Genomic DNA, 27356 nt, shown 5'->3' with positions numbered 1-27356 from the left:
TTTTCCAGATTCTCTGTGCCCTACTTATGTGGGGCTTCCAGATTTTCAAGTGTACCATACTCCTTCCTGCCTCAGACTCTTTGTAGATGCTATTCCCCAGCTGAGGATATTCCTCACTCTCTGCAAATTTAATTCCTCCTCTTCTGAGAGGTCAGCTTCATGAGAAGTTGTATTGTGCAGTAGTCAAGAATGTGGACTTTGGAGCTAGACTGCCTGGGATCAAATCCTAGGTCTGATACTTTCTACTGTGGACAAATTACTTAACCTCTCAGTTTCTTCATTTGTAAAAGGGGGTAATAATAGCCACCTCAGTAGATTATGTTGAGGAGAAAATGCAGGAAAATATGGAATGTGTTTAGAATAGGAGATGTAATGTTATCACTATTATTATTATTTTATCATTTCCTTAGGGACACCTCCTAGGTATCCCCGTTATGTCTCAAGAACACCATGAACTCCCCAGAGCTCATGTCACATTCTTAATTGTTCATTTATCTGTTTTTAATTTCTCTTCTCTGCTAGACTCCAAACCCAAGAAACATATCCTATGTGTGTGTTATCTTTACATTCCCTGTGTCCAGCATAACCTGCATCAGGGATGCTCAGTCAGTAGTGGATACTGGTTGAGTGAGCTGCCACCATGTGACAAGTCCTCTTTTGAGCCCTGGAATGCAGCAGAGAAGAAAATAGGTGAAAATCCTGGCTCTAACAGAGTTTAGACTATAGTGGAGGTGATGAGGAGACAGATAATAAATAAGTGACATACCTAGGATTTCAGAGGGTAATATTTTCTATAAAAGAAAAGAAGGCAGGGAGGGGTACAGGGAGTGCTGGAGTAGAATGGCCAGGTAGGAGCTTGCTGAGAAGGTGACATTTAAGGAAACACTTGAAAGTGAGTGGTGAGCCAGGAGCCCTTGTGGAGGGAGAATGTCCTGGCAGAGGGAAAAGCAAGTACAAGAATGTGGGGGAGAGGAAGGGCAGCAGATTTCACAGGCCCTTGTGAGACAAGATTTTTAAAAATTGGCTTTTACCTTGAAGGGGATGGGATGCCATCCTGAGGGTTTCCTTCTAACTTACATTTAAAGGGATTAATTTGAATAAAAAATGAATGAATGAATAAAATCCTTTAGGCAAATAGCTCATTCTGATGTTGACTTACTTTTAAAATGATTTCTAGTCCATTTCATTCTGGCTAAATGAGTTCATTCTCTGATCTATCGTAGGTATCAGACCCTGGAGTTGAGTTTGCATAGGCTCTCTCCTCTCCTCCAACACTTCCTGAATATAAGAGCCAGTGCAGGTACAGTTCTCTAGGAATCCTCAGGAGGGACAGCTTGTTTGTTGGTTGAACATGGACTGTGCTGGCACAGTTTTAAGCCCATGTTATTGGCATTATTCTCAAATTTAGCTTGAAACCAAGAAAAGAAATGTTAACTTTTAAAGTGTAGGAGTAGATTTTATTATGTTCTTTTTCTTCGTCTTTCTCATCCTTTTTGATTCTGCAGCACTTTGCAGGATTTGTCCACACATGCATGGGATGTTGTGGGGGTTTTCCTCTGGGATGCCCTACTAGAGTAATAGATTATCTCCTATATTCCCTATTATCACAGCCTATAAACTCTGGGGTATTGAAGTAATTGGAAGGAGACTTAGGGGCCAGTCCCACCTATGCCACTAATTAACTGGGGAGCCATTAATTAACTGGGTGAGCCTGTCAAGTACTTTTCTCTCTCAGGGCCTCAAATTTCCCATATGATGAATGGGGGAATTATTTAAATGCTCATGGGTTTCCTAAGCCAGTGTATCCTAAAGAAGGCTTCTCTTCTGTTACTACAGAATTACCAGGAAGTCTCTGTTGAAAGTCTCTATTATTAGGCCCCATCTATACCTACCAAATCAGAACCTCATAGGGCCTGGGAATCTGTACTTTAGCAAGTTCCCCAAGTCATTATGATGTAAACTGTAGTCTGAGAACCAAGGCTCTATGATAAAAGCCTGAAAGCTACAAAAAGATGGGTAAGCATATTTTTGGAGTTAAAAAGTTATTAAAAAAAAAAAAAGAAAAAAATGAAGCTACAAAAAGACCCATGATTCTAGAGCTAGTCTTCATGGTCCTATTAAAAATTGTAAGATTTAAATGTAAAATCCAGAACTATAAAAACTCTAGAAGAAAATTTAGGCAATACCCTTTAGGACATAGGTATAGGCTAATATTTCATGATGAAAATGTCAAAAGCAATTGCAACAAAAGCAAAAATTGACAAATAGGATCTAATTAGACTCAAGAGCTTCTGCACAGCAAAAGAAACTATCATCAGAGTGAACAGACAACCTACAGAATGGGAGAAAAATTTTTGCAATCTATCCATCTGACAAAGGTCTAATATCCAGAATCTGCAAAGAACTTAAACAAGTTTACCAGAAACAAACAACCCCTTAAAAAGTGGTCAAAAGACATGAACAGAAACTTCTCAAAAGAAGATATTTATGCAGCCAACAAACGTGAAAAAGAGCTCAACATCACTGATCACTAGAGAAATGCAAATCAAAACCACAGTGAGACACCATCTCACACCAGTCATAATGGCAGTTATTAAAAAGTCAAGAAACAACAGATGCTGGCGAGGCTGGGGAGAAAAAGGAATGCTTTTACACTGTTGGTGGGAGTCTAAATTAGTTCAACCATTGTGGAAGACAATGTGGCAATTCCTCAAAGACCTAGAACAATAAAGAACATTTGACCCAGCAGTCCCATTACTGGGTATATACCCAAAGGAATATAAATCATTCTATTATAAAGATACATGCATGTGTTATGTTCATTGCAGTACTATTCACAATAGCAAAAACATGGAACAAACCCAAATGTCCAACAATGATAGACTGAATAAAGAAAATGTGGTACATATATACCATGGAATACTATGCAGCCATGAAAAGGAATGAGATCATGTTATTTGCAGGGACATGGATGGAGCTGGAAGCCATTAACCTCAGCAAACTAATGCAGGAACAGAAAACCAAACACTGCCTGTTCTCATTTATAAGTGGGAGCTGAACAATGAGAACACATGGACACAGGAAAGGGAACAACACACACTGGGGCCTGTTGGGAGGCGTGGGAGGGAGAGAGAGTATTAGGAAAAATAGCTAATGCATGCTGCGCTTAATAGCTAGGTTATGGGTTGATAGGTGCAGCAAACCACCATTACACACGTTTACCTATGTAACCAGCCTACACATCATGCATACCTATCCCAGAATGTAAATAAAATAAAATATAGCAAACAACGAAAATGAGGCTTTTGTAAGAAAAAAAATGTAGAGTTTGACATTGAGTTACCTTATTTGACATCATATTTAGTATGTATTTCCAAATTAATTTTGCTCAAAAAATCCATGGAGGAGAAACAGTTGCTGGTTAATAAAGTTATAAATCCTGTAACAATTTAAAACATTGAAAGATTATAACTTCAGGATTAAAGTATAAGAATTATAAGGTTTTACTTGAAAACTTAACAAGAATATTTAATAAGATGACTTTTCGGGGAAAGATATTCTCTTTTCATCTTTTAATAATTTATTTCCAGAGCTCTCTGTAGTAGTTTTATTTGTAAAATTGGAATGAGGGATGTTTGTTCAAAAACTATTAACACTTATGTGTTCATTTAGCATATTTTGGGTTGTATGGTATCATCCCATTTCTACCTCTTGATTTCTTTCTTAAAATTCACAGAGGTAAACATATACCATATAATTTTTCATGTCATAAATTCTTGGCAGGATTTTATTATTTTTTTCTGGGCCTTATTAAGATTTGATTTATTCTAACTTAAATCCCAAAGTAATTCCCAAATCTGAAACTACTCCCTTTATTTAAGTACTTCCTTTGAGACTGAGGGGGTGTCTGGAAAGGAATCTGAGGTCTGTGGGAGCCTGTCCCCCTTGGACTGTCTTCACTGCTTGACAGTTGCATCACCTGGGCAAGCCTCTTCTCTCAGGGTCTCAGTACCTCATCTTCAAAATACACATTTTTATTAGCTGACCTCTAAGTTTCATGCTGTCCTGGAACTCCCTTGGCAATGGATTATTCAGTTTGCTGATCTGCAGTCTCAGGCTCATGGCATCTGAATTGGACTATAGATAAGGAGTTGAGAACTTAGATGATTAGAAGGGCCAGGGAGGGAACAAAAATGAGGGATGTGGCTTTGCTGAAGTGTAGTAGGGACTACTGGTGACTATGGTAAGCTGCAGGTCCCTGGTCTATTTCAAAACATTCAAGTTCAGATTTTTAAAAATTATGATGCTCAAGTCAAACAAAAGAGCTCTGCATACCGGCTTTATGAGCTATTTATTTCCAAACTCTGTTTGCATCTGTTTTTTAACTTTTCATAGCAATGAAGAATAAAAGCAAAAATAGAGCAATGGATGTGGAGGGAATTTTTTAAAGGTGCCAAAATCAGAATGCCTAGTATATTTGAAAAGTACAGATAAAACCATTGAATAGGAACTGGCAAGGTTCTCTATCTTAGAACAAAGAATAGAAGATTTATTTTGAGTATTCCAGTATGCATCAAACCTTTATGTGTATCCAAATAATCTTATCATCTAGGAGGTTTCTTAAAATACAGTTTCCTGGGTCCTATTTCCTAGAGATTCTGATTCAGCTGCTCTACTGTGGAGCCCAGGAACCTCTGATTTGTAAACATACCAAAGAGTTCTGATCCAAGTGGTCAGAAGGCTACACTTTGAGAGACACTAAATCTATGCTCTTCCATTTTAAGATGGGAAATGGGTTCAATGAGGTGAAATGACTTGCCCGGAAATAAAAATATTGACATATACAGCATCATTCCCCATTTCTGGGCCTAGAGAGACATCGCTAATTAATCATGGCACATGCTAACTTCTCAACCCACTGCTCCTGGAAGCCGTTTCCACCCCATCTAAGCTGGTCCTTGGTTGAGACTTTGCTGTCTCCACTGGACTATACCAAGACCACCTAGCTCACAGGTGATAGAATAAGACTAAAACTCAAAGATCTTTGTGCTTTTGGCAACATCACAATCTCCTTTAAGTGGAGTTTTGCTCACAAGTCCCATTTTTATCCACATTTAATTGCACAGATCCCTCTGTAACAAGGCATGCTGTGAAACAAAATGATTAATAAAAACTCATGGATTTTTAAGTACATTTAATTATTTGCTGTCTTTTGGCTGATGAAAAGAATCCATCAGGCAGTATTCACCATTTCCCCTGGATTATGGCATCCTAGGGAGTATGTTATTCCTTTTAATTTCCAGGAACTTATTCAACTATTAACAGAGTGCAAAGAATAATGCCTCTCCGTGAGTTAAGATTGAATATGACTTGGTTCTAGGATTGACACACAGAAGCTCAAGAGACGAAATCCACTGTATTTCTAAAGCTGGTCTCGCCAAGCCTTGCTGTAGCCACATAGCAGATAAGCAGTGGAGAAAGCCAGATAGTGGAGCTGGAGGCCGCTGTAATTTAGTTCCCACCCTGTGATAAAGCACAAATAGATTAAACCTGTGCAGAGCCAGATGCGTGCACAAGGAATGCTTGCCAATGCAAATAAGACTAAAACAAGAACACATTGTTGGAATTTCTGCAAGTTAGTTGTTAATCAAGTACATCATGGCATATTAGGGCCTTTTAACACATGTTTTTGACATCTGGCCCTGCGCGGCTGACAGTTAAATTGGTTTTGTGATTGACAGAGAAATATTTTGTAGTATTGAATCATCAATAACACTTAAAAACATTATAGTGCTTGTTGATTTTTTTTGTCATCAATGCCCAGTCAATAGTACAAGTGCTTAGAGCAAATCGACCTACTTTCCAAACGATTCTGACACCTTCTGGCTGTTAACATGCCTGCTTAATTTTATTACCTTTTCTTTGAAGCCAAGATGATCCCTCATTTGAGTTCTCCTTCCTTCCTTCAGCTCTTTTAATTGCTTGTTGTATGCCAGATGATTTGCCCAGCTGTGAGTCAAAAAGACTCAAAGGATTTTAGTGCTGCCCTCTTGAAAGTGGGGCTGGGAGGATGGTCATGCGGTGAAACCATGTGAAGGCTGCTGAGTGGGAATAAGTGCCACGTGGTCCAGCCAGAGGGATTCCTGGGAAGGTTTCCAAATAGTGAGGTGACAGGTCATTTTGGAGCTTTAGAAATGTCACTCCAACAGCCATGTAATGGAAGTGATGGGATGGAGAGGTGACTGGGTAATTGGTTGTAGTGTAGGCAAAAGGCAGCAAGGGCTCAGTTGCTGAAATCATTGAAAACTCTTGAGAGACTGACCGTGTACTGTGGCCATTTCCTTCTCTTGTGGATCACATAATCATCCACTCACCATTGTCACGGGTAGGTAAGCTAGGTCTGGGATCAAGAAGAAACAAATATAGGCAATTAATAGATTCATTTGTTATATTTCTGCCTCCTCTGTTATAATAATATATTTCATTTAAAGTGTTTTTAAGTAATTGGAAAACAGTAATGGTACCTCCTCCGCCGAAAGCATTAGATACATAAATTATTGTCAGTGGGGTAGAACAGTTGCTTCCTCGGGGGATCTTAAATCATAGGCGAAGTGTTCAAACTAACTTCCCTCTGCGTTAAATACTATTTTATAGTTGTCTTATTTATCAGGCATTGTCTTGTACTATGCAATTATTATAAGAATATAAAAGATAATATCAGGATCCTTGGCCACAGTTGTTGCACCAGTATTTTTTAACATGACCATCCGAGAGGAAGTTTAGATATGTGTTGGATAATTTCAAACTAATTTCAGAAATCTAACTCAAGCTTTACGCAGATGGAATTTTCGTGTGCGTGTGCGTGTGCGTGTGCGTGTGTGTGTGTGTGTGTTTAAGTTTCTTACTTTGATATCAGGCAGGTTCCCTATTTTTGGAAAACGAGTCTACAAAGCAGGGTTTTCATTTCAGTGTGAAAGTCAAAGGCAGATCTCCCTGAATGGCTCCAGGTGTATGTTTGTGGCAGTGTGGTCTCATGGATGTGGCTGACAGTCCGAGAGCCCAGGATATGGGAGGGCTTCTGTTTATGACCTGGGCCACCTTGCGTCTTGGAGCTCTGGGTTTCCTCACCTCTACACTGTCACCAAGAGCACTGGATCTGCCCTTACGCTTGTGATGAAGACTGATGAGGAGAGTACATCACAGTGCCTAGCATGTAGTAAGCCCTCAATAAAATAAAGCTGCTGCTGAACTTTGTTCAAACTCAGCCAGTGTTTTGGAGTCTCTACTGACTATCAAGAAACCATTGACAAAACAGAGAAGTAAACATCCTCAGACACACTGGAAAATCACATACACAATGGGCTGATTCTTTGTCTCAAGTTCTCACAATGAGCCCCAGCTCTAAGTCCTGGAGGGTTTGGGTCCTGCCCCACTTCATTCCCATCCAGCCAGAGAACAGTTTTCAGAAACCAATGAAGGCTCTTGGATGCCAAATAGAGAGGCTAAGCAAAGAGGGCTGAGCCAAGAGGCATGTTCTCCTTCTCCTTTCCTGTGCGAGGCTGTGTCAGGTCTGGAGTCTTGGTGTCTGAAGCTGCCTCTTCTAGAGCTGCTCTAGAAATTTGCTGGATACTACCATGAACCAAGAGCAGCCACAGAACTTGAACATTGAGTTCCTTTGCAACCCTGTGATGTTAACTTTTATTAACAAGTCAAAAGCTGTATCGGTTGTCCTTCCCAAGTGCTGTTATGCACAGCCTATCCCCGTGAATCCGATTTTGAGTTTCTTGTGTGTGTTGATTCCTGTAGAGCATTTCTTAGATGTACTACCTCTTGTTTTCTTTTGCAGTATGCTTTGGCATATACACTGATGGGTTCTCACCTCTTCTTTTTTGTTAATTGCCTTACAGGAGAGAATAATTGAGCGCTTGAAAGAACAGCGAGAAAGAGATGATCGGGAAAGACTAGAAGAGATAGAATCTTTCCGAAAAGAGAACAAAGATCTGAAAGAGAAGGTCAATGCTTTACAGGCTGAACTGACTGAGAAAGAGGTGAGTCTGGAAAAACAAATGAACCACATTGATAGTCCTCATAAACCCATATTCAGTGCAGCTGCAAGAGACTAGAGACTTAGGTGGAGGCACTATATGAAGGCTTGGGGAATGTGGTAACTTCGCTTTTGTAAAGTTGCCTGAATTTAAAGGAAATTTTTTTTTTTTTTGGTAACTTCCTTCATCTGTGATGCCCTATGCCTGTCTTCTCTGTTCTGCTAACTATATACAATGTAGCTCCTTGAAACTTTTCTTTATGTCTTACCACATTTGCATGGCTTAAAGGATTCTATATTTTTCACAGGCCCATGATCCCTTGCTTGAGATAACAACAGCAGCGATGATGATAATAATAATATCTCTACTTTATTAGAGTGTCTGCTATGTACTATTCCTTGTGTCGAGTGCTTTACATTCATTTGTACTTTTCAAAGGGAACCACCCAATTCCCTCAGGTTAGGAGATGTGGTACCATGCTGGACCCCAAGGTAGAGCTTAAATGTGGCTGCTCTTCTGGCATATTATTTTTACATTATAGTAAGTAATTTAGAGCTGTATTTTTTTTATGCCATAGCAAACATGAATACAGAATATAAGTGCAACCTGTATTTTTAAAGTAACATCTTACACTTTAAAGAAATTCTTGCTTGGGGCTTATGAAGAGGGTGCTTTGGGCTATTCCTCCATTCTTCAAGGGATCCCTGTAATGCTCTCAGTTTTCTTGGGGATAGTTTGGTGGAGAAGTATCAGAAGCAGTAATTAAACATTATTTTATTTAATCCTCACAACTCTGAAATATGTGGAGATTGCCTGCAATTGGCCCCTTCACACTTACTTTTGTCTGCTGTAACTGTCCATCTTCTTTAGAGCTGTCATAGACCTTTCACCCTGCAGGACAGTACCTCAGCACAGTTGTCTATCTCCCAGCTCCGCAGTATTTCCTCACTCATGGGGTACTGATAATTCCACACACATTAAAGTCCTGAATAAATTAGGGATGTAGATGAAGAAGGAAAAGAATGGATGAGTAAGAGGAGTTTCAAGGAAACCCAGAAATAAAATCTGTATTTCCTAAAATTTAAACCTACGTATTTTTTAGAAAGGAGCTTATTTCTTTGTTATGAAAATAAAGAATGGAGTTCCCTTCCTAGCTTCCACTTCTTCTGAGTTGGAGGATCTGTGATGCCTTAGTTTGTATGGGACAGAAGATAGGAGAGTTTTGACTTTGTTTATAGCATATTCTTCTCCAGTTGTGGATGTTGTTTGTGGGCTTACACCTTAAAATCAATGTGTATATTTCTAATGGAAAGAGATCTTGATGACATGGTGGAGCATAAGCTGTAAGTGAAAGTAGTTTTGTAAATAATGCCAACTTTGTATGACTTTCAGATAGACATTTTGATAAACATTTGTTGTTTCTGCATGATGTGCTTGGCACTGGGCTGGGTGTGTCAGTCAGGGTTCTGCCAGACAAACAGAACCACGTTAAACATTTTCTACAGATTAAGAACTTTATCATAAGGAATTGGCTTACACAGTTACGGAGGCTAGGCGAATTCAAAATTCACAGAACAGGCCATCAGCAAAAGCGGACTGGAAGGTCTTAGAAGCTGATGCTGCAATCAATAGGTGGAATTTGTTCTTCCCCAGGGAAACCTGAATTCTGCTCACAGGCCTTTCAATTGATGGGATCAGGCCCACACAGAATACTGAGGATAATCTCCTTTACTTAAAGTCAACTGATGGTAGATTTTAGTCGTGTCTACAAAATGCCTTCTATTAGCAACTCCTAGATTAATAACTGGGGACTACAGCCTAGCCAAGTTGATTACAACTGGCTATTGCATCTGGCAATTTAAAATTTATAAAGGAAAACAATATGCAGTTGCCTTCAGCAGGGAGCTTATGATTTAATTGGAGTGATGATATGTCTTCACCATGACAAAGTGACTGGATTATAATGTCCTTTCTTATTTCTGTGGGAATTATATGACAAAGGACATTGAAATTGGAATTGTAGACCTAGGTTTGAGACCTATATCTGCCTTTACTAGCTAAGGGAACTTTGACAAGATGCTCAGCTGTTGTAAGCCTCTATTTCCTGATGTGAAAAATGAGAATGGCTCACCTGTTCCTCAGAGGGTTTTAGAAGCACCTTGCTGGATGATAGTGACTTTTATCATAAAGGTCATTCCAGTGCCATTGAAGCCACCCAGCATAAATTATTAGCCGACATCGTTTACAGAGAGACCATTGTGTCCTTAGTATCTTCCTAGGTGATGCAAATGAGTAAGAAGGAGATGCATGGAGTCTGCTTTGGGGTAAAACCTGTACATCTCAGTCACATAGTTAGATGTTGCTATTTCATATTCAATGACAAACATTGCTCTTTTAGGTTGCAAAGTTACGTTCAGTGATATATGCAAGTATTTATTTCTTTAGTTTTTGGCATTCAGACTATATGTGAAACCTGTTGGTTTCTGGACATGCTTAGTGACTGGAACAATTTAGGTAACCCCATGTCTGAGTTGGAAAGATTCATCACATCTGTCAAATCTAGATTGCAAAGGACGTGAACATAAAGTTTACTCTAAATTTTAAAATAATTTTATGTTTGATTTTCCAGAAGATGTTTGTAAAACCATTGATCGTTTCTCTGTTAAAGAGATGGGATTTGATAATATTGTAATAGGAGGCTTCTTTTATGTTTGACTTGCTCTTGGGAGTGGAAGCATTAAAGTCAGTATTTTCTTCCATATTTGTCTCAGAGTCTGCATCGTCTGACAGCAATAAATGTAAATGGAAGGTTCAGGGTGTCTGTTTTGCTATGACATGTAAAGACCACCTTGGGATTTACATCATTAGCATGACTTTGAGACATGAAACATGCATTTACTGACCACACCATTTGGTCACATTTGATTCTACGGCAATTAGATCCTACTCATTCTGTAAGCTGACCAACTTTAATTTCCTGACCAGAGCTGACTATTGTTACCTTAGTAAGATTATATTTACCCTTTCTGTCTACTGCACACTTTATTGCTATGTATAGAATCAATGTGTTCAAATTGAAGGCATTGCTAGTAGAAATTTCAGTGTTTTACTCACTCACATTCTTTCTCTTTCAGTCTAGTTTAATTGACCTCAAAGAACATGCATCTTCATTAGCCTCTGCAGGGCTGAAAAGGGATTCCAAATTAAAGTCTCTAGAAATAGCCATCGAACAAAAGAAAGAGGAATGTAGCAAATTGGAAGCACAGTTAAAAAAGGTAAGTGAAGTCTAAGAAAAAAAATCATGCTCATTTAAAAATGAATTTATAAAATGGAACAGGAAGAGACATTTTAAAAAGAAACAAACCCCTTATCTGTTGCTGTCTGCTGATAAAAGAATTAATTAAATACTTTTAACTTTATTGCTAAGAAGTCTATCAAATCTGTCTGTGAACCTGAAAAATTATCTTAGGTTTCCTGTTTAAGAAAAACTTGAAAAATAGATGAAAATAGTAGCAGAAGTTAAACATATTATAAAAACCAGCCATTACTCTCTGGGTAAATCTCAACTATCAACAAAGAAAAACAGAAATGTTTTCAACAAGTTGCAGAATCGGGAAGCCACATTAGATGTTAATAAACTTTTGCTACTTTCAGATGTAGGTCATTTTTTTTGTATGAGAACTTTGCAAAAGCTTTTCTGACATTGTTAAATTTCTAGAAGTTCACCAAAATTGTCAAGTCCCTGGCATCTCTGTAGAATGACTATTTATATTTGACCAAAATGACCTTACTCTCTAAGAAAGCTTATTGTAGATAGAAGGCTTTGGAAAAGAAATAGGATATTTACATGGTGGCATTAGCATGTTTTCTCTGACCCAGACATTTTTGTGGAGTGCATTTCCAGTCATGCATTGTTACTTTGACTTTTTCCCTGTGTTGTTTGGTATGTCTGCACTCATTGTTCACATAAAACTCATAACATTATGAGTTTAAGCATTTTGTTTCCCTTTGACAACTCATAAACTTATTCAAAAGGGATGATAAGAATCTAAACAATCAAACAAAGTATATAATAAAATTTGACTATGTATAATTCATAGCACACCGGGATGGGGATTTATCGGCTAAAGGTATGAAAATATATGACATGGATGGTCAAGGATGTGAAGGAATCGCATATCTGTGAAGGAATTACTCTGGATATCTTAAAATATAATATACTATTTTGTATGATGCAATATATAACTGAAATGTTACTATATGGTACTCACTTTACAGAGATTATTAGGAAACTGTCATGAGAAATTTCACACTAAGAAAGTTTACTTGCTAATACAGAAAAAGATAAATACACAGATCAAATCCTTTAATAACAAAACAGCAAGAAAATCTCTATATTGCAAAATCTGTTTCCCAATCCACTCATCATCTCGCTTACTTCAAGCAATATTTAGTTAAGCAGAAACCTTGAACAATAAATAAAAGAATTTAAATTGCCCATTTGAGGATGTTTAAATGGAGATTGACTTGGATGTGATGTATTGGGTATATGACATACATTCCTGATCTATATAAATGTGCTCTACAAAATGTTATCTATGATATGCATATTAAGGGATGAACTTATGAAAAATATTTTTCATTTAATAAAAGTTTTGTGATCATAAGGCAGGCTCTAAGCTAGCTTTGTGAGAGAGAGAAATTCATTGGCTCCTTATGACCATCCTCTGCACTATTTTACTTTAGTCACAGTGTGCTGAGTCTCGAAGAAAGATGGCCTCAAATAGACCTGGGCATGAAAGATGTCCTCCACCTACTCTGATGAGCCGTTGTTATGGAGATCAGGGGACCCCATTTATTATTTCTATAGGTACATGTTCGACACCCTCCTTTTTAGTGTAAATCATCTATCGGAATTTGAAATCCACTAGTAATTAAAAGGAAGAGATTCACATACTGATGCTTATAGTTTTCATGTAATGACTTGACTAGTTTAATCAATCAACATTTATGCAATTCAATATAGTTTCTTTCAACATAGCTGTGGTTTGCCCCTGTGATCACTCAGAGTGTGTGGTTTCCTTTGACTCGCAGGTAGACACCACATACTGAAATTCACAGACCAAATCCTGCAAACATTTTAGCATTATTCCTGACAGTATTTTAACATTCTACCAAGTCACTAGAATTAAAGTAACAAATATGGTTGTCTTGCTGTAAAGGACCTATTTCATTTATGAAAAGATAACTCATTTCTAAGTATATACATAATCTTTACTTATACTGTCTCCTAAGTGCATAGTGTAGTGAGTTTAAATAAGGTAGTTATAATTTAAATATATTTATGCCTAACCTGCAGATGCTATTTTGTTATTTTTGGCTGTCTAGCATTAACTAAATTCAAAAGTTTAAAATTATTTTTCAGTAGTCTTTAATTTCTGCTAATAAATAGTTCTGTAAAAACCTCAACTACCCATCACCTTAAAAAAATTGAGATCTACATGAAATATTTGAAAATATAAGCCAACAGTATGTGAATATACATATAAACACATCATTTACTCATGGAAAAATAAGCAGCTATAAAAGCTTAAGTGTGTCTGGGCCTCTTTTTAAATAAAAGGGTACGTGACTTGTGAATAAAATGTAAAGGTTTACTAAATGAAAGCTGAAAACATAATAGTTTTATTATGTCATAAATACACCAAAAATTCCCAGTGGAATTTTGCTCAAGGTTTGTGAGTGTCCAGGTATTTTTCCCATAAAATCTACACGATATTGTAGATGTGTGTCATTGAACAGAAACCTTGTCTGCCAGTGGCAATGAAATCCAAATGGTGATTTAAACTTATTTTTGTCTTATAAACAATGCTTGACATTGGTAAAGGGAGTTTTTACGTAAAAGTCTGTGGAGAACATTCATACACATAATTACTTTAACCCTTTATTATACTGTGTTAATTTAAGATGCCTTCAAATACTTCATGATGACAAATGCTTATAGGCAGAAAAGGAACTCCCTTATACATTCCACCCCACTATTTATAAATGTTCATGTCTGAGGAAGTTTTTACTGATATTAGTGAGGCTGACAAAATGATACTAACCAAATAGTGCATAATTGCAAATTATGAGTGTGCTTTATAATTAAGTGCATTCATCAATCTTAAATAGATACCCAAGAGTTGAGAAGAAACTGATAATTGACATATGGATCATTTTGTCTTTCAAAAGAGTATTTGAGGTTCAAAATGGGGGAGTAAACTTAGCCTATGTGACTAGAAATCAATTGAGAAGGAATGGCAATCCAAAATATTATGATTTATGCTCTTTAGTAATTTTTCAATTGATATTATACTTGAGGAGGGAGTTTCTTTAAACCATGATAACATTGTCTTTTACTTCATCCAAGTTGAAGGAAAAAGTAATTGAGGCTCTCAAAAAGTGTGTCTTAGCTTGAAGCAAAGTAATAGTTTCTACAATATTTCACCTTCTACACCTTGACATTGAGCCCCAGATAAATAGTGCAGGTATTTAGAAAATATAACTTGAGAGTGCTATTTAAAATAATATTCAGCATATTTAAATCCACAAAAATTTAAATCTTCAACACAAAATAGACAAGAAAATATTATAGATTCTAAAGCACTTGGAACATAATAGAATATCTTTGAAAACTATATTTTCTGTTAATCCTGAGACAACAGTAGAAACTGGTAATAGGCAATGGATAATACTGTATTTTGGTCCTGCTGATGTAAATTTTTTTCTTTTCCCGTTTAAGTTAATCCGATAATGTCTTACTGATATTTGGCTATTGCTAACCTGCTGTTTGCTAATCTGTATTTTTCTGAAGATAGACTGAATAGAAAATTCAGGCTTGTGTTAATATAAAAGAAGAGCTATAAATTCAATGATAAGATTTAATTAATCTTTTATTATTACCATCTTTGAAGTTCAGGTAATAAATTGCAGACTTGGCCAAAAGTACTTCTTCTGATTCATTGCTGGAGGCCAGCACTTCATGTATCATCAAAAGTGGACAGCTTTCTTTATTTCATGGGTTATTTAACTCGAGAAAGGGAAAGTAACACAAACCTTAAATTTCTTATTCCAGCTATTCTTTTTTAGGAGCCAAAGTCAACTTTTGTATTTCCCTAGAGCATCTCACTTTCACTGTGGAATGTTTAGAAACTGAAATTTCTTCTTTTTTAATGACCAACTTGTCTGTGCGAATGCACTGGATTTGTTGAGCTAATGCTGTTTTTCTGGATCTTTCCTTCTTTCCCTGTCTGTGCCTCAATGCCTCCCCAACTTTGCAATGTAGCAAGCTGAGCAGTTGTTCAATCAGATGTACAACCCAGTAAGTCATTTCTGAAAGTTCCCGCTGTAACATATCAAAGCATGAGGATCCATTGATCACCAGTCACGGTGTGCCATACTGGGGAGGTTTCGAAAATATTTATGAGTTTCTTTCCCTTTCCGTTCTGTCAAAAGAAATGATCTGTGCTGAGGCCACTGCCATTTCTTATGAATGTGAAATTTAAAAATTAATAACTCAAGAAAATATTGCCAATTCTGATATTACCTCCTTCTTAACCTCAGCCCAAAGACTGTAGAAAAACAAAAGTCAGCTGAAGATCTACGCTTATGGAACTCTTCCTTAAATCCTTCAAATACAAGCATATCTAGGCCGAAAGGGATAATAACATTTGTAAAACAGCAAACAATTCAATGTTTTATTCAAGTGATAGAAGTTAAAACAGGTTTAGATTTAAAAATAGGGCTATGGTCTTTGAGATTGGTAAATACCTAACATTACTGTGGATTTTGTAACAGTTAAAAGCATGCCATTTGGCTGAGGACAAATCATAATATAGTCTCCTAATAACAGATAGTAACAATTACGATTATAGCTTAATAGAGTACAAAAAAAAACAAAAACAAAAAAAACAGGTAACTAGTAAAAATATTTCTAAAATGATCCAGGTGCCACCACAAATTTTTTTTATCCTAGTGACATGTGTGCATTTATTAATATATGAAGCAGTTTGTTTTTAACTTATTAAAGAAGAAAAGCTTTTTTGTTCTGTGAACTTAAGTGGCTTACTGGGAAAATATTTTGTAAAGGTGGCTAGAGTTTATCATTTGGCAGATGCAATCTGTGCTATCATGCATTCTAATCAACTCCTATGTATAAATCCCCTTATGGAAAAAATGAATAGCATATGGATAAAGGAAACAATTCCACCAACAACTTTTTATTTGTTAAGCCACTGCTTCAGGATGCATACAGCTTGAGCTGCAAGATGTTCAGGTGTACTTAGTTAGATTCAGCCTCCACCCTCCATTCTTTACAACACATTTTATTTTTGCAAACAGAATTCCTAAAACCCTGCTGGAGCATCTTTGTTAACCTCTTTTTCAAAATGCGAATTTTAGCAGAGAAACAAAAAGTAATCAGTTCAAGTTCTTTTCCCTTAACATTTGAATATAAGTGCTAATAAGCAGGCTCAAGACAGTGGAGATGTGAAGAAAGACAAATAAGTTTGGAATATCTTCAAGCTCGAAAACTCACTCTGGGAAAAATGAGTGTTTAAAAAATGTTGTTTAAAAAATGAGCGAAATAATTCCACCGCAGTTGTTTCATACTTACTAGTTAGGAACAGGAAGAAAACCAAAGAATGTCATGTTTTGGGTGTGTGCAGGACAGATGGGGAGAACCTAGTTTCTGCAGCAGCAAAAATATAGCAGGACCATGCTAGGAGTTCACTCTCTCTGTCAGGATAGGGAGGACCAAAGAAATAACTCTTAGTTAGCTTTCAGACCATTTCTAGAAATATCAGTGACATGGCATCATCACCTTTTACTTCACTTCACCCCAGTGGTACGTCTCTAATATGCCAGTGTGAACTTTTCAGTGACTAATCCAAAAGTCATTGACTGACTTTTCTCCTCAAGTTAATTAAACTAACCCATTGGTTTGGCATCCCGGGAATATAGCCAAACTCTCATTATTTTAACTCCCCCTGTCTCGGTATCCAATTCTTTTTTGGACTGATAGGGATGCAGCATGATGGATTTTCTATCCTTAATTGTCTTTTAAAAATGACTATGTTTCTCTTAGTAATAAAAATAATATATGGTCACAGTTGAGAATTTGCAAACATATGGAAGCCTATAGAGGAAAATTAAAAAATAGCAGAACATCTCACGGCACAGAAATAATTGCTGGAACATTTGGATTGTTCTCCACCTAGACATATTTTTGTTGTTGCTGTTCTTTTTCTCTCTTTTTCTTTTCTTCTTTCTTTCCTCTCTCCTTTTGCCTTCTCCTTCCCTTTGCTCCTTCTTTCCTTCTCTCTCTCGTGTTCCTTTTTCTTTTTCTTATCTAACACTCTATTTCAAAGTGTTTATTTAGGTTTATATATATTTTTTACATTATTAGAATTTTCTCATATAATGAACTATTCCTCCAAAATACTATTTTAATGATTGTATACTATTCTACTCTATTTGCTTTTTCCCCTAATGTTGGTAATTTCTTCTCCCAACATCTTTTTTTTTTTAACTTAAGACGAGGTCTTGCTATGTTGCCCAGACTGGTCTCAAACTCCTGGGCTCAAGGGATCCTCCTGCCTCAGCCTCTGGAGTTGCTGAGACTACAAACATGTGCCACTGTGCCTGCCTCCTTCATGCGCCAGTGATTTGAAAAGATCCCAGTAGTTCCTACTACGTTGAGTTTCCGAGGAATTCTACCAAAGCATGCTTCTTCCAGCACTGATTAAAGATGGCCTTTCTGCTGCACCCTGGCCAACATTGAGAATTGTCATTTTACATAACTTTGACACATGCTTAGGTGGAAAATTTTTTCCTTTTTAACTTTTCTTTCTTTAATTACTACTGAAGTTGAGGTTTTTCAGTACATTTATTAGCTTTTCGTATTTTTTCTTATGTAAACAGTTTAAATCAGTTGAGCACTTGCTTTTGAGCTTACTGTTTTGTTCATTAGTTTATATGAGTTATTCTGTGTTTTATATAGAATTTTTGCCAGATTTGTAACAGTTTTATTTAGCTTAAATTTTTTTATGTATATAGAGAACAATTTTTAAGTTATTGACCTGTACTTTTCTTTAGGCTTTCCTCACTGCCTTTATTCTGGAAAGTATTCTCTGATTTCACTTATCTATATTTAAAATGTTTTAATGTTGCTTTTTATATCAAGTTAAGCCCTTTATCCATCTTTATTTTTGTTTATGTTGACAGGTGAGGTTCTAATTATATTTTTCTAAATTATCAACTGATTATCCAGCACCATGTATCAAACAATTCTCTCTTTGTCCACTGATCTTGTTACTGTTTAATTGAATATGAAATTCTCATTTGGGTGAATGTCTTAGTTTCTAAGCATCTGTTCAGTTTTATTGATGTCTCTAATTTGTTGGGTCAACATTTTAACTATTGTGTCTTTATTATATTTTTAAATATCTAGTAAAACAAACTACACCTTAATTCTTTCTGCTTTTCATTTTGTCTTATTTTGTTTGAAGTTTTTAGCCTTTAATTGTCTATCATTCCAAGTAAATTTTAGGATCACTTTGTCAATTAAAATGCATAATTGTTGATTTTAATTATATTTAATCTATCAAATAATTTTAGAATTATTGATATGTTCCCAATATTATTTTTTTCCATTCATGAACATGATCCAACTTGTATTTATTCCAGTGGTTTTTTTACAGTGAAATTTTAATATTTTCCTGTTACAGACCCATGATATTTCTTCTTAAAGATAGTCTTAAGCATATCTATATATATTTAATTTTTAGGTTGCTATTGTGAATGATGTATTTATTATTTTATTTTCTAATCAGTTATTGATAGCTAGGAAATTTCTTTTATTCTTGTATGTTTATTTTCTATATGGCCACCTAACAAATTTTTGGTGAATTATAGTATAGTTGTTTTTTGTTAAATAAGATAATTTTATAGTCAATTCTATGTCTGACAGTCTACACTACATTAGAGTGAACAAGGATTAAACTTGTAAGTGCTCCTGCAACTATTATTATTTCTAGAGTAGAAAGGAACCTTTTACTTTTTGTCTCCTTTTACTTTAGTCACTCTATTGCACAAAGTGATATCTAATGACATTTCTTAGGAACCTAAAATTTTGCCTTGATATCATTATTTTTCTTATAACCTTTCTGCAGCTTAACTATCATTCTACTCCTGGAGTTTTGTCTTATTATTGTAAACACTGTGCAGGTTATCTTCAGTTGAGTTCTTTTTCTTCCCTTGATTCTTAATTCTAAACAAATAATATGTGTTTCATCGGTTCTCAAATACCTTCTTTGCTATAGCCCTTGTGGTCATTTTAGGCAGAGATGGTATCAGGAGTCTTTCAAAAAATTTTAATAAATCTCTAGACCTTCTGGGTCCCTCAATTTAGTGCTTCATAGAATACCCTTGTTGCTACAAGGCAAATGACTGATTTGTAGGCACTGGGCACAACCTTGCTGTTGGCCAGGGCACATTTGAGATACTTCTGATGTTCCCCACCATTGGGGCCCCCAATCCCTAGTAGTTATCCATTTGAAATCCTATCTCTTCTCAACACATATTTAGCAGGGTTCACATTTTACATAAGTGTTTACAAAAAAACATAACAAAAGCCAAAAAGCAGGCATTTTTCATTCCAGAGAGATAGAAAAAATTCTTGTTAATGTTCAGTGAGGTCTTCCTGTTTTGTAGGTCATTACAGGACTGTATAATCCCAGGAACATAATGGGCTGAATTATAAATGCTTTCACAGTCATTGTTTGGATATAGCAGTTTCTTTTTATGATTTTTAAAGCCTATTTCTGAAAAGTATTTGATTCACTCTTAAACCAGTTATCTCCCAGCACAGTAGAAAGTTGCAACTATTTAAGAGGTAATTCCAGGCATGCACATAGCATGTGTAAACGCATGCATATACGCAAGCACACACCCTATAATTGGTCCATGCTTTCAGTGTCTAAAAAACTCAACTAATATTTGCAATAACACTCAACATTTGAAGCCACATGTTTTGTTTGAGGACATCCAGATAATTACCTCAGTTCTCCACACTGCTAATTTTAGGAAATCCCATAATTAAAAAGGATTACATTAATAATTACAGTTTGGGGGATCTTTAAAAGTATTAAGCATACTGTTCTTTTGTGTGTGTGTGTGTGTGTGTGTGTGAGAGAGAGAGAGACAAGAATTATTTTGAATATTTATTTGTATTTATTTATACATACCCTATTTGTTCCATCTATGAAACGAATTTTTTTTTGGTATGGTTGTTTTAATATGCAAATTTTTGAATACTCTGAATGCAGTTAGCTTGAATTGTGAGTGAATAATTTCCTTTAGAACTAAGATATATAGGGGCTGGGTGTGGTGGCTCGTGCCTATAATCCCAGCACTTTGGGAGGTCAGGGCTGGAGGATCACTTGAGCTTGGGAGTTGGAGACCAGGCTGGGCAACATTGCAAACCCCATCTCTACCAAAAAAAAAAAAAAAAAAAAAAAAAAAAGAAAAAAAACAACTAAGATGTGTAACATTTCAAAATATATCATTAGTAGTTGCCAAATGTATTAATTAGGCTCAGCTATGATGCTCGGTATTGATTCATTGTATTTTAAATGAAATTTAATTTTCTAAATTAGGAACCTAAAGTTTTGCCTTGATATTGTTATTTTTCTTACAACCGTTCTGCAGCTTAACTATCATTCTGCTCCTGGAGTTTTGTCTTATTATTATAAACACTGTGCAGGTTATCTTCAGTTGTGTTCTTTTTCTTCCCTTGGTTCTTAATTCTAAACAATAGTATGTGTGTTTCATTCGTCTATAAGAGAGTTATATCAGTCTATTATAGAGTTATAATATGTTATATATATATAAAATGTATAATATGTTATATAACTCTACAATTACCTTAAAAATTTTATTTTAAAATGTAATATTTTGTTTATAACTTAGAATTATGAGAAGATTGAAATTTCTTTTGGAAGACTGTAGTCAAATATAATTTTTAAAATAGTTTCTATGCCCTGTTCTGCTGTTAAGATATGAAAGGAATATTAAGCGCTGTCAATGGACATTAAACCACCAACACGCCACAATCGAGAATCATATTTCTACACTGCCCAAATTTAGCAAATTATTGCTAAAACCCAGAAACAGCAGGGAAGAAAAGTCATCAAATACATTAGTTAACATTCTGTTTTTATTTTATGGTCATGAGTAATTATTTGTTTATTTTGAGGGAAATGATTTTTAATTAAAATTGGTAGGGTCTATTTCAAAGGGAACGTGTTATATAATATAATAGTTGAATGTTCCCTTCCTTGTTTCACAGCAGGTTTCTGGACCAAAGTTAATACTTTCCTTTCTAGGGATCTGGAATGATGAACTGCCATTTTATTGGAAATAATCAGTGACCAGTCTTTATAAGATTAAATGTAGATAAACTTGTATGATTTTGATACTTGACAACCCCATAGTTTGGTTTTAGCCATTATTGGCTTCTTAACTTCCATTTAGATATAGTATTAATCCGAAGTTTTGCCTTATTTCCTGAAGTAGTTATAAATTCTTTCACTAAAATAACTACTAGGTTATTATAACTATAGGTTAATGTACTGCTCATCCCAAGCCATGGTCAGAGTCCTCTTAATGCCTGATCTAGGCTTTCAAAGTCAGTTCACATCAAAACCTAGAGGCCTACCCACGTCAGTGAGACTCCAGACTTTGTTTTGATTATTCCCATTTGTGGGGAAATTTCCTTACATATGGAAATACAAGAAACATAATTGGGAGTCCCTCAAAACTTACTGATGTAATATGCAATGCAGACATTTCTGAAATGTTCTTTCCCCATTTTTTTGTGTTTCTATAAGATGCTTGAGAGTTGCTCTAAATATTTTAAGAAATATTTTTGAGCAGAATCAGATACCTGGATTTGCCTTTAAACTGACCTGTTTAATCAGTGGAATTAAATCTCTATATTAGTGAAAGAATGCTTATTGTTATTCCTTTAGTTTTAATGACTGGTGGATGTCCTTGAAAGTAACGATGAGCTTGCTATATTCATGGTAAATAAGATCTGAAGCCATCAAAAGAAAACTCACACCAATTTGTGTTTTTAACAGGTAAATTCCTGACTAATGAAAATAGGAGGACAAAGTTGATGTTCCTTAGAAGTATAGAGTGGGCAAGCCCTCCCGGACCTTGTTGGGGAGCTAACTGCAAACCAACAGATTCTTAAGGAAAAATATTACTGTGCATTTTCAATTTATGTCTTGAATTCATTAGAATGCCATGTTAGGAATTTACTGTCATCATAATCTATTCAAATCTATTTTTTTCGCTGTAGTGTCTAAAGTATGTTAGATCTAAGTCTGTTACCTACTTTTGATCTCTGTCAGGAGCTACCAGTCCAGATTAAAGAACTCATGTTGTGATTTGAAAAGGCGAGAATATTGCCTAAATACAAATAAAGTGCTTATTTCATTCCATTTTTGGAGGAAGCTCAGGACTCATAATTTTGAAGGAAGCATTGGCTTTAAGAAGCTCAATTTCTTCCACTATTTTATTTAGTATAGAATCATTCATGCCTGTAGATCGTGGTAGAACACATTCATGCTGGTTACTGGTTAAAAATTTCAGCCAATCCTCTGAAAAGCTGTGACTCAGGCTGAATAGAGCTGGTTATATACAATATCTTTTGTAGGTCCTTTAGAGGCTTTTGCCTCCATACCTAAGCTTAGTTGGGGACTCACCAGCCTTCCCAGTCATGTGAAACTCTCTTTCATTGAGTCTTTACATGGACCCTAGTAATGATCCAAGAAGCAGCGGTTTTCCTGTTATCTTTATATGACTTTTTCTTAAAGCTTTCTATTGATTTAAAAACATTTTAAATGATATTTTAGTAGCCCTTCCAAGAATTCTGGCACCAAGATTGAAAGTGGCTTGACATAAGTTCTTTTGCCTGGAAATCAGTAGATACTGATATAGAGATAGAGAGATTTAACTCACAGGTATTCTTGAGGTTGTCTATTCATTTTATTGATTGATTGATTGACTGATTGAGATGGAGTCTCGCTCTGTCGCCAGGCTGGAGTATAGTGGCGTGATCTTGGCTCACTGCAACCTCCGCCTCCCGAGTTCAAGCAATTCTCCTGCCTCAGCCTCCCAAATAACTGGGACTACAGGCGCGTGCCTCAGTGCCCAGCTAATTTTTGTATTTTTAGTAGAGATGGGTTTTTACCATGTTGACCAGGATGGTCTCGATCTCTTGACCCACCTTGTCCTCCCAAAGTTCTGGGATTACAGGCGTGAGCCACCGCATCTGGCTGAGGTTGTCTATTTATTTTAAAAGTCTCATTAGCACTTGAAGTGTGATCTATTAATAATAGATACCAGGCCAGCTGTAAACTTGGCTCTGGTCTTCATTCTAGTAACATGACCTAACTTCAGCGTATGATATCAACAGTGGTACAGTCTAGATGAAGGCACTTTTTTTTACTAGGCTTTCTGTGCCTCTAAACATCCCATGAGTCATTTCACCATACTTATTTGCTTGTTTGAAAAGACTGCGAACTCATCTGATTTCACCCAATGTTGAAAAGTGGCCTTGGATAATCCTCTTTTCTTCATGGAGCTAAAATATGGGATATGTGTACATACCTATCACTAGCAGTCTATGCTGTCTCTGTAAACCTATCAGGGAGGCTTTTTTTTTTTTTTCTTTATAAGGAGTATGTATGTAGTATCTTGTCAATGAAAACCAAATAAATATATTAACTTAGCTGAATAGCAAGCTATATTTCTGGGATGCATATTGTGAAATAATAATTATAATAAAAACAAAAGTGAATAATATCTCCCCTCATGTTTGTCATTTTGTAGTTTTCACGGTTTTTAGGCTAATGAATTTGCCTAATCTTATATAAATATAAGATGCAGGACTGGATTTAGAATCTTGGTCTTGCAACTAGTAATCCTGTACCCACTTATTAAAAAGGGACAAATAATAATAACAATAAGAACAACAACCAAAATAAGTCACAACAGCTAACTGCTAGCTATTTGTGAACTTTTGAAAATCAGCACCAGGAAAGGCATTTTAACTCTCGTAAGAAGCAGGCAATCAAAATATATTTATTCATTTGTTTTGAGTCCTTAGGTGCTTATTACTCAGTTCATTAATTCTTTTTAAAAAATCTTAATAACATTGGTTGGATAGTTCAAGAAATGTCATGAAAAGGTTTTTAACTGCTGTAAAAGAATGGTAATACAGTATAAAAGTGAAAGAGAGGTTAACACGAATTTTTTTTTCTTTAGCTATTTAAAAGCTGTATATTTTAAATGCTTTTTTATAACAAAAGTAATGATTCATATTATCACAAATAGAAACAGGTATATGGAGTAGTTACTTTCTTTTAAAATAGGATTTCTGCTCTACATTTTTAAAGTGGAGATTAGGAAATTTAAATATTCATTACTTAAGCTTAAAAGGAAATTATTAGATAAATATACTCCTAAAGGTATATTAGCTCAGGATTCTCTTTCAGATTATTTTAATTGTACTGAAAAAGTTTAGTAATCCATTATAATGAAACACAGAGTGCATAGTAAATGAATGAAAATAAATGTTTTCTGAAAAATGTTGGTAAAAGGGAATAAACCAGTATCTGATAGTGTGTTGAATTGACACATTTTTCTCAAGTTTTTTTTTTGTATAGTTGAGTTTATTTCTTAAATAAGGAAATCTTAGATTTAAGAACATGAAAGCAACTTTTTCCCCTTTATCCTCATGCTTAAATAATATGTTACATGCAAAAATATTATTTCTAAAATGATTATTTTGTCATATGAAATTTATTTTATTTATACTAATTTTTGAGTTTTTTTTCTACTAAATCATTGCAAAGACTGTCAAACCTTCTAACCATAGTATTAGTATTAATTTTTCTAACCATGCATGATTCATTCAATCCCACAGTAGCTGTAGCTTGCTTGCCTTGTTTTTTCCCTGAAATTTTCAAAAAAGTATATTAAAACACAATAAATATCTGCTCCATGTAGCAAGACAGCAGAATAACTTAAGTCCTTATAAATTGTTAACATTTGATTGTGTCACCGGTGGATTTTGAAGATACATACATATATGACTTATCTGAACTTTCTATGTTGAATGTGCACTGTTGTTAAACTACTTGTTTTTTCCCTGCCTGCTCTTTGAAGAAGTCAATTAGGAATAATGGGAAACAAGGGGTAGGCAAAACATTGCAGTGCAGTGTTATTTCTATCTGTCTGGGAATATTTCAGCCAAAAGTTTATTTTGGGAAAAAAAAAAAAGCTGTAACACACTCTCTCACACACATACCCACAAATACTTTGGCTGCAAATTATTCTGCAATGTTGTTGCTGTGTTGTTGCCTGTGTCTTTTCTTGTGTGTGAAGCTGCCACCCACCCATGCATGTATTTGCAGATTCTCGTCTGTGTACTTGTTCATGAATTAGCTCATCCTCCTCCTGGTTTAGGTTCAATTTATTTAAGAGAATGAGAATTTATGGGTATAACTGTTAGCTGGAAAGCCGTTCCTCACCTCCAAGCCTCATTTCAAACTATGTTTCCTGCTGAAATTTCTCAGTGGGATGACATGTTCAATTATTATTCAATCTGTCTCTTATATGTTATTTGGCTTTACATATGCCCTTGGTGGTTCTTGGAAGATAATCTAATATCGTGTTGTTTTGGTGTCTTTGTATTGGAAATGGAAGCATTTTGTATGAATCACCTCCTTAACTGTGAGGAGTTAAATTGTCTTAGGTCTGCTTGTCACATGACTGGGAATAAAGACATCACAGTCTCCAACCCCACTTTTTTGGTGGAAAGAAAAGCTAAAAGTAGCAACATTTAATGGAACAAAATATCAGTAATCGAAGAAACTCCCCTGTAAAACTCTAATATTATTTTAAAACCGACATTGTTCTAAGGTAGCTGAAATGTGTGATTTTTCTATTTTGCCTTTTCACTGACAATATACCCATAAATCTTGGTGGTGATTTTCTTTCCAAAGTTAATTTCTGGGCCATTGTTGACAGCACTATCTATTCCTCTAAATTGTTGTCTTAACTGCATTCTTTACAAATGTAATGTTGAAGGCACATAATATTGAAGATGACTCCAGGATGAACCCTGAGTTTGCAGACCGAATAAAACAGCTAGATAAAGAGGCGTCTTACTACCGCGACGAGTGTGGCAAGGCTCAAGCAGAAGTGGACCGGTTGCTGGAGATCCTCAAGGAGGTGGAGAATGAGAAGAATGACAAGGACAAGAAGATCGCAGAACTGGAGAGGTAAATTTTACAGTCATGTAAATTGTTGACAGTGAGAGAACATGGACTGCGTGGTTGCCCATCTCCGGTTGTGGTGGATTTGGACTGCACGTTCATATTCCAAGTTAGAAACAAGTCATAAATGAGGAATATGGCCTGTGAAAGGTGACATTTCTGTGGAATGCTAAGAATGCAATTGGCTTATCTTCTGAGGGATTATATACTTCTTCTGTGTTAAAGAAAATAGTGGTCAACTTTCTTGAGTGATGTCCATGATCTCGCATTTTTTCCAGTGAAGTGTGTAAGAAATTGGGGCTTTGACTATCCAAAACTTCAGTTCCTTTCCATCACAGGTAAATATTTATGGTTTAGTTTTGTCTTGATCAAACAACAACCACCACCACCACCACAACAACCGAAGAATATAGTTGAGAATTCTTCATTCAAGATAGGGGAAGAAGGAAGGAGCTCATATCCTTTGGATGTCTCTTGGCACATCACAACAAATTCATCCTGGAGGTTTATCTCTTAAGAGGACCTTTTAAATATATATACTTGAATAGGTCCTGTGTGATAGCAAATTCTGTGTAAAAACAGGGAGTGTTGAATCGGAGTATTTAGATTTTCAGATAAACCATATCCATATTGTATTTATGTATAGTATGGGTGCGAAAAATAAGCTTGCTATCAATGTTTTTTCCTGTACTTCATGTAAGGAAAAAAACTTTCTGAAAAATCTTACATAACTCCATAACCTCTGCAGATTTCTAATTGGTTCAGCAATAAGGCAGAATTTGTCTTTCCCAGATTCATCCATATGGAAGAGATCACCAAATTTTGAACAAACCTGTGAATGTTAGCCAGCTTTGATCGAGATACTTGTGAAGCCCTAAAGGACTTCAAGACATACACAGAGTAGCTCTCTATCATCTTG

The 27356-nt window shown here is 35.7% G+C and overlaps 1 protein-coding gene across 1 annotated transcript in view; it reads left to right on the top strand.

Moving 5' to 3' along the window:
- Positions 1-27356, top strand: part of ERC2 (ELKS/RAB6-interacting/CAST family member 2) — a 1005625-nt gene that overhangs the window by 485219 nt on the left and 493050 nt on the right. The window contains exons 9-11 of the mRNA XM_033210156.1: positions 7908-8048; positions 11180-11320; positions 26250-26443. Coding sequence (XP_033066047.1) covers positions 7908-8048; positions 11180-11320; positions 26250-26443 — 476 coding nt within the window. The remainder of the gene's footprint in view (positions 1-7907; positions 8049-11179; positions 11321-26249; positions 26444-27356) is intronic.

This window comes from Trachypithecus francoisi, unplaced genomic scaffold (assembly GCF_009764315.1).
Source record: "Trachypithecus francoisi isolate TF-2019V2 unplaced genomic scaffold, Tfra_2.0 Lachesis_group0, whole genome shotgun sequence".
Lineage (NCBI taxonomy): Eukaryota > Metazoa > Chordata > Mammalia > Primates > Cercopithecidae > Trachypithecus > Trachypithecus francoisi.
The sequence above is the reverse complement of the archived record's forward strand: the minus strand, read 5'-3'. Positions and strand labels throughout refer to the sequence as shown.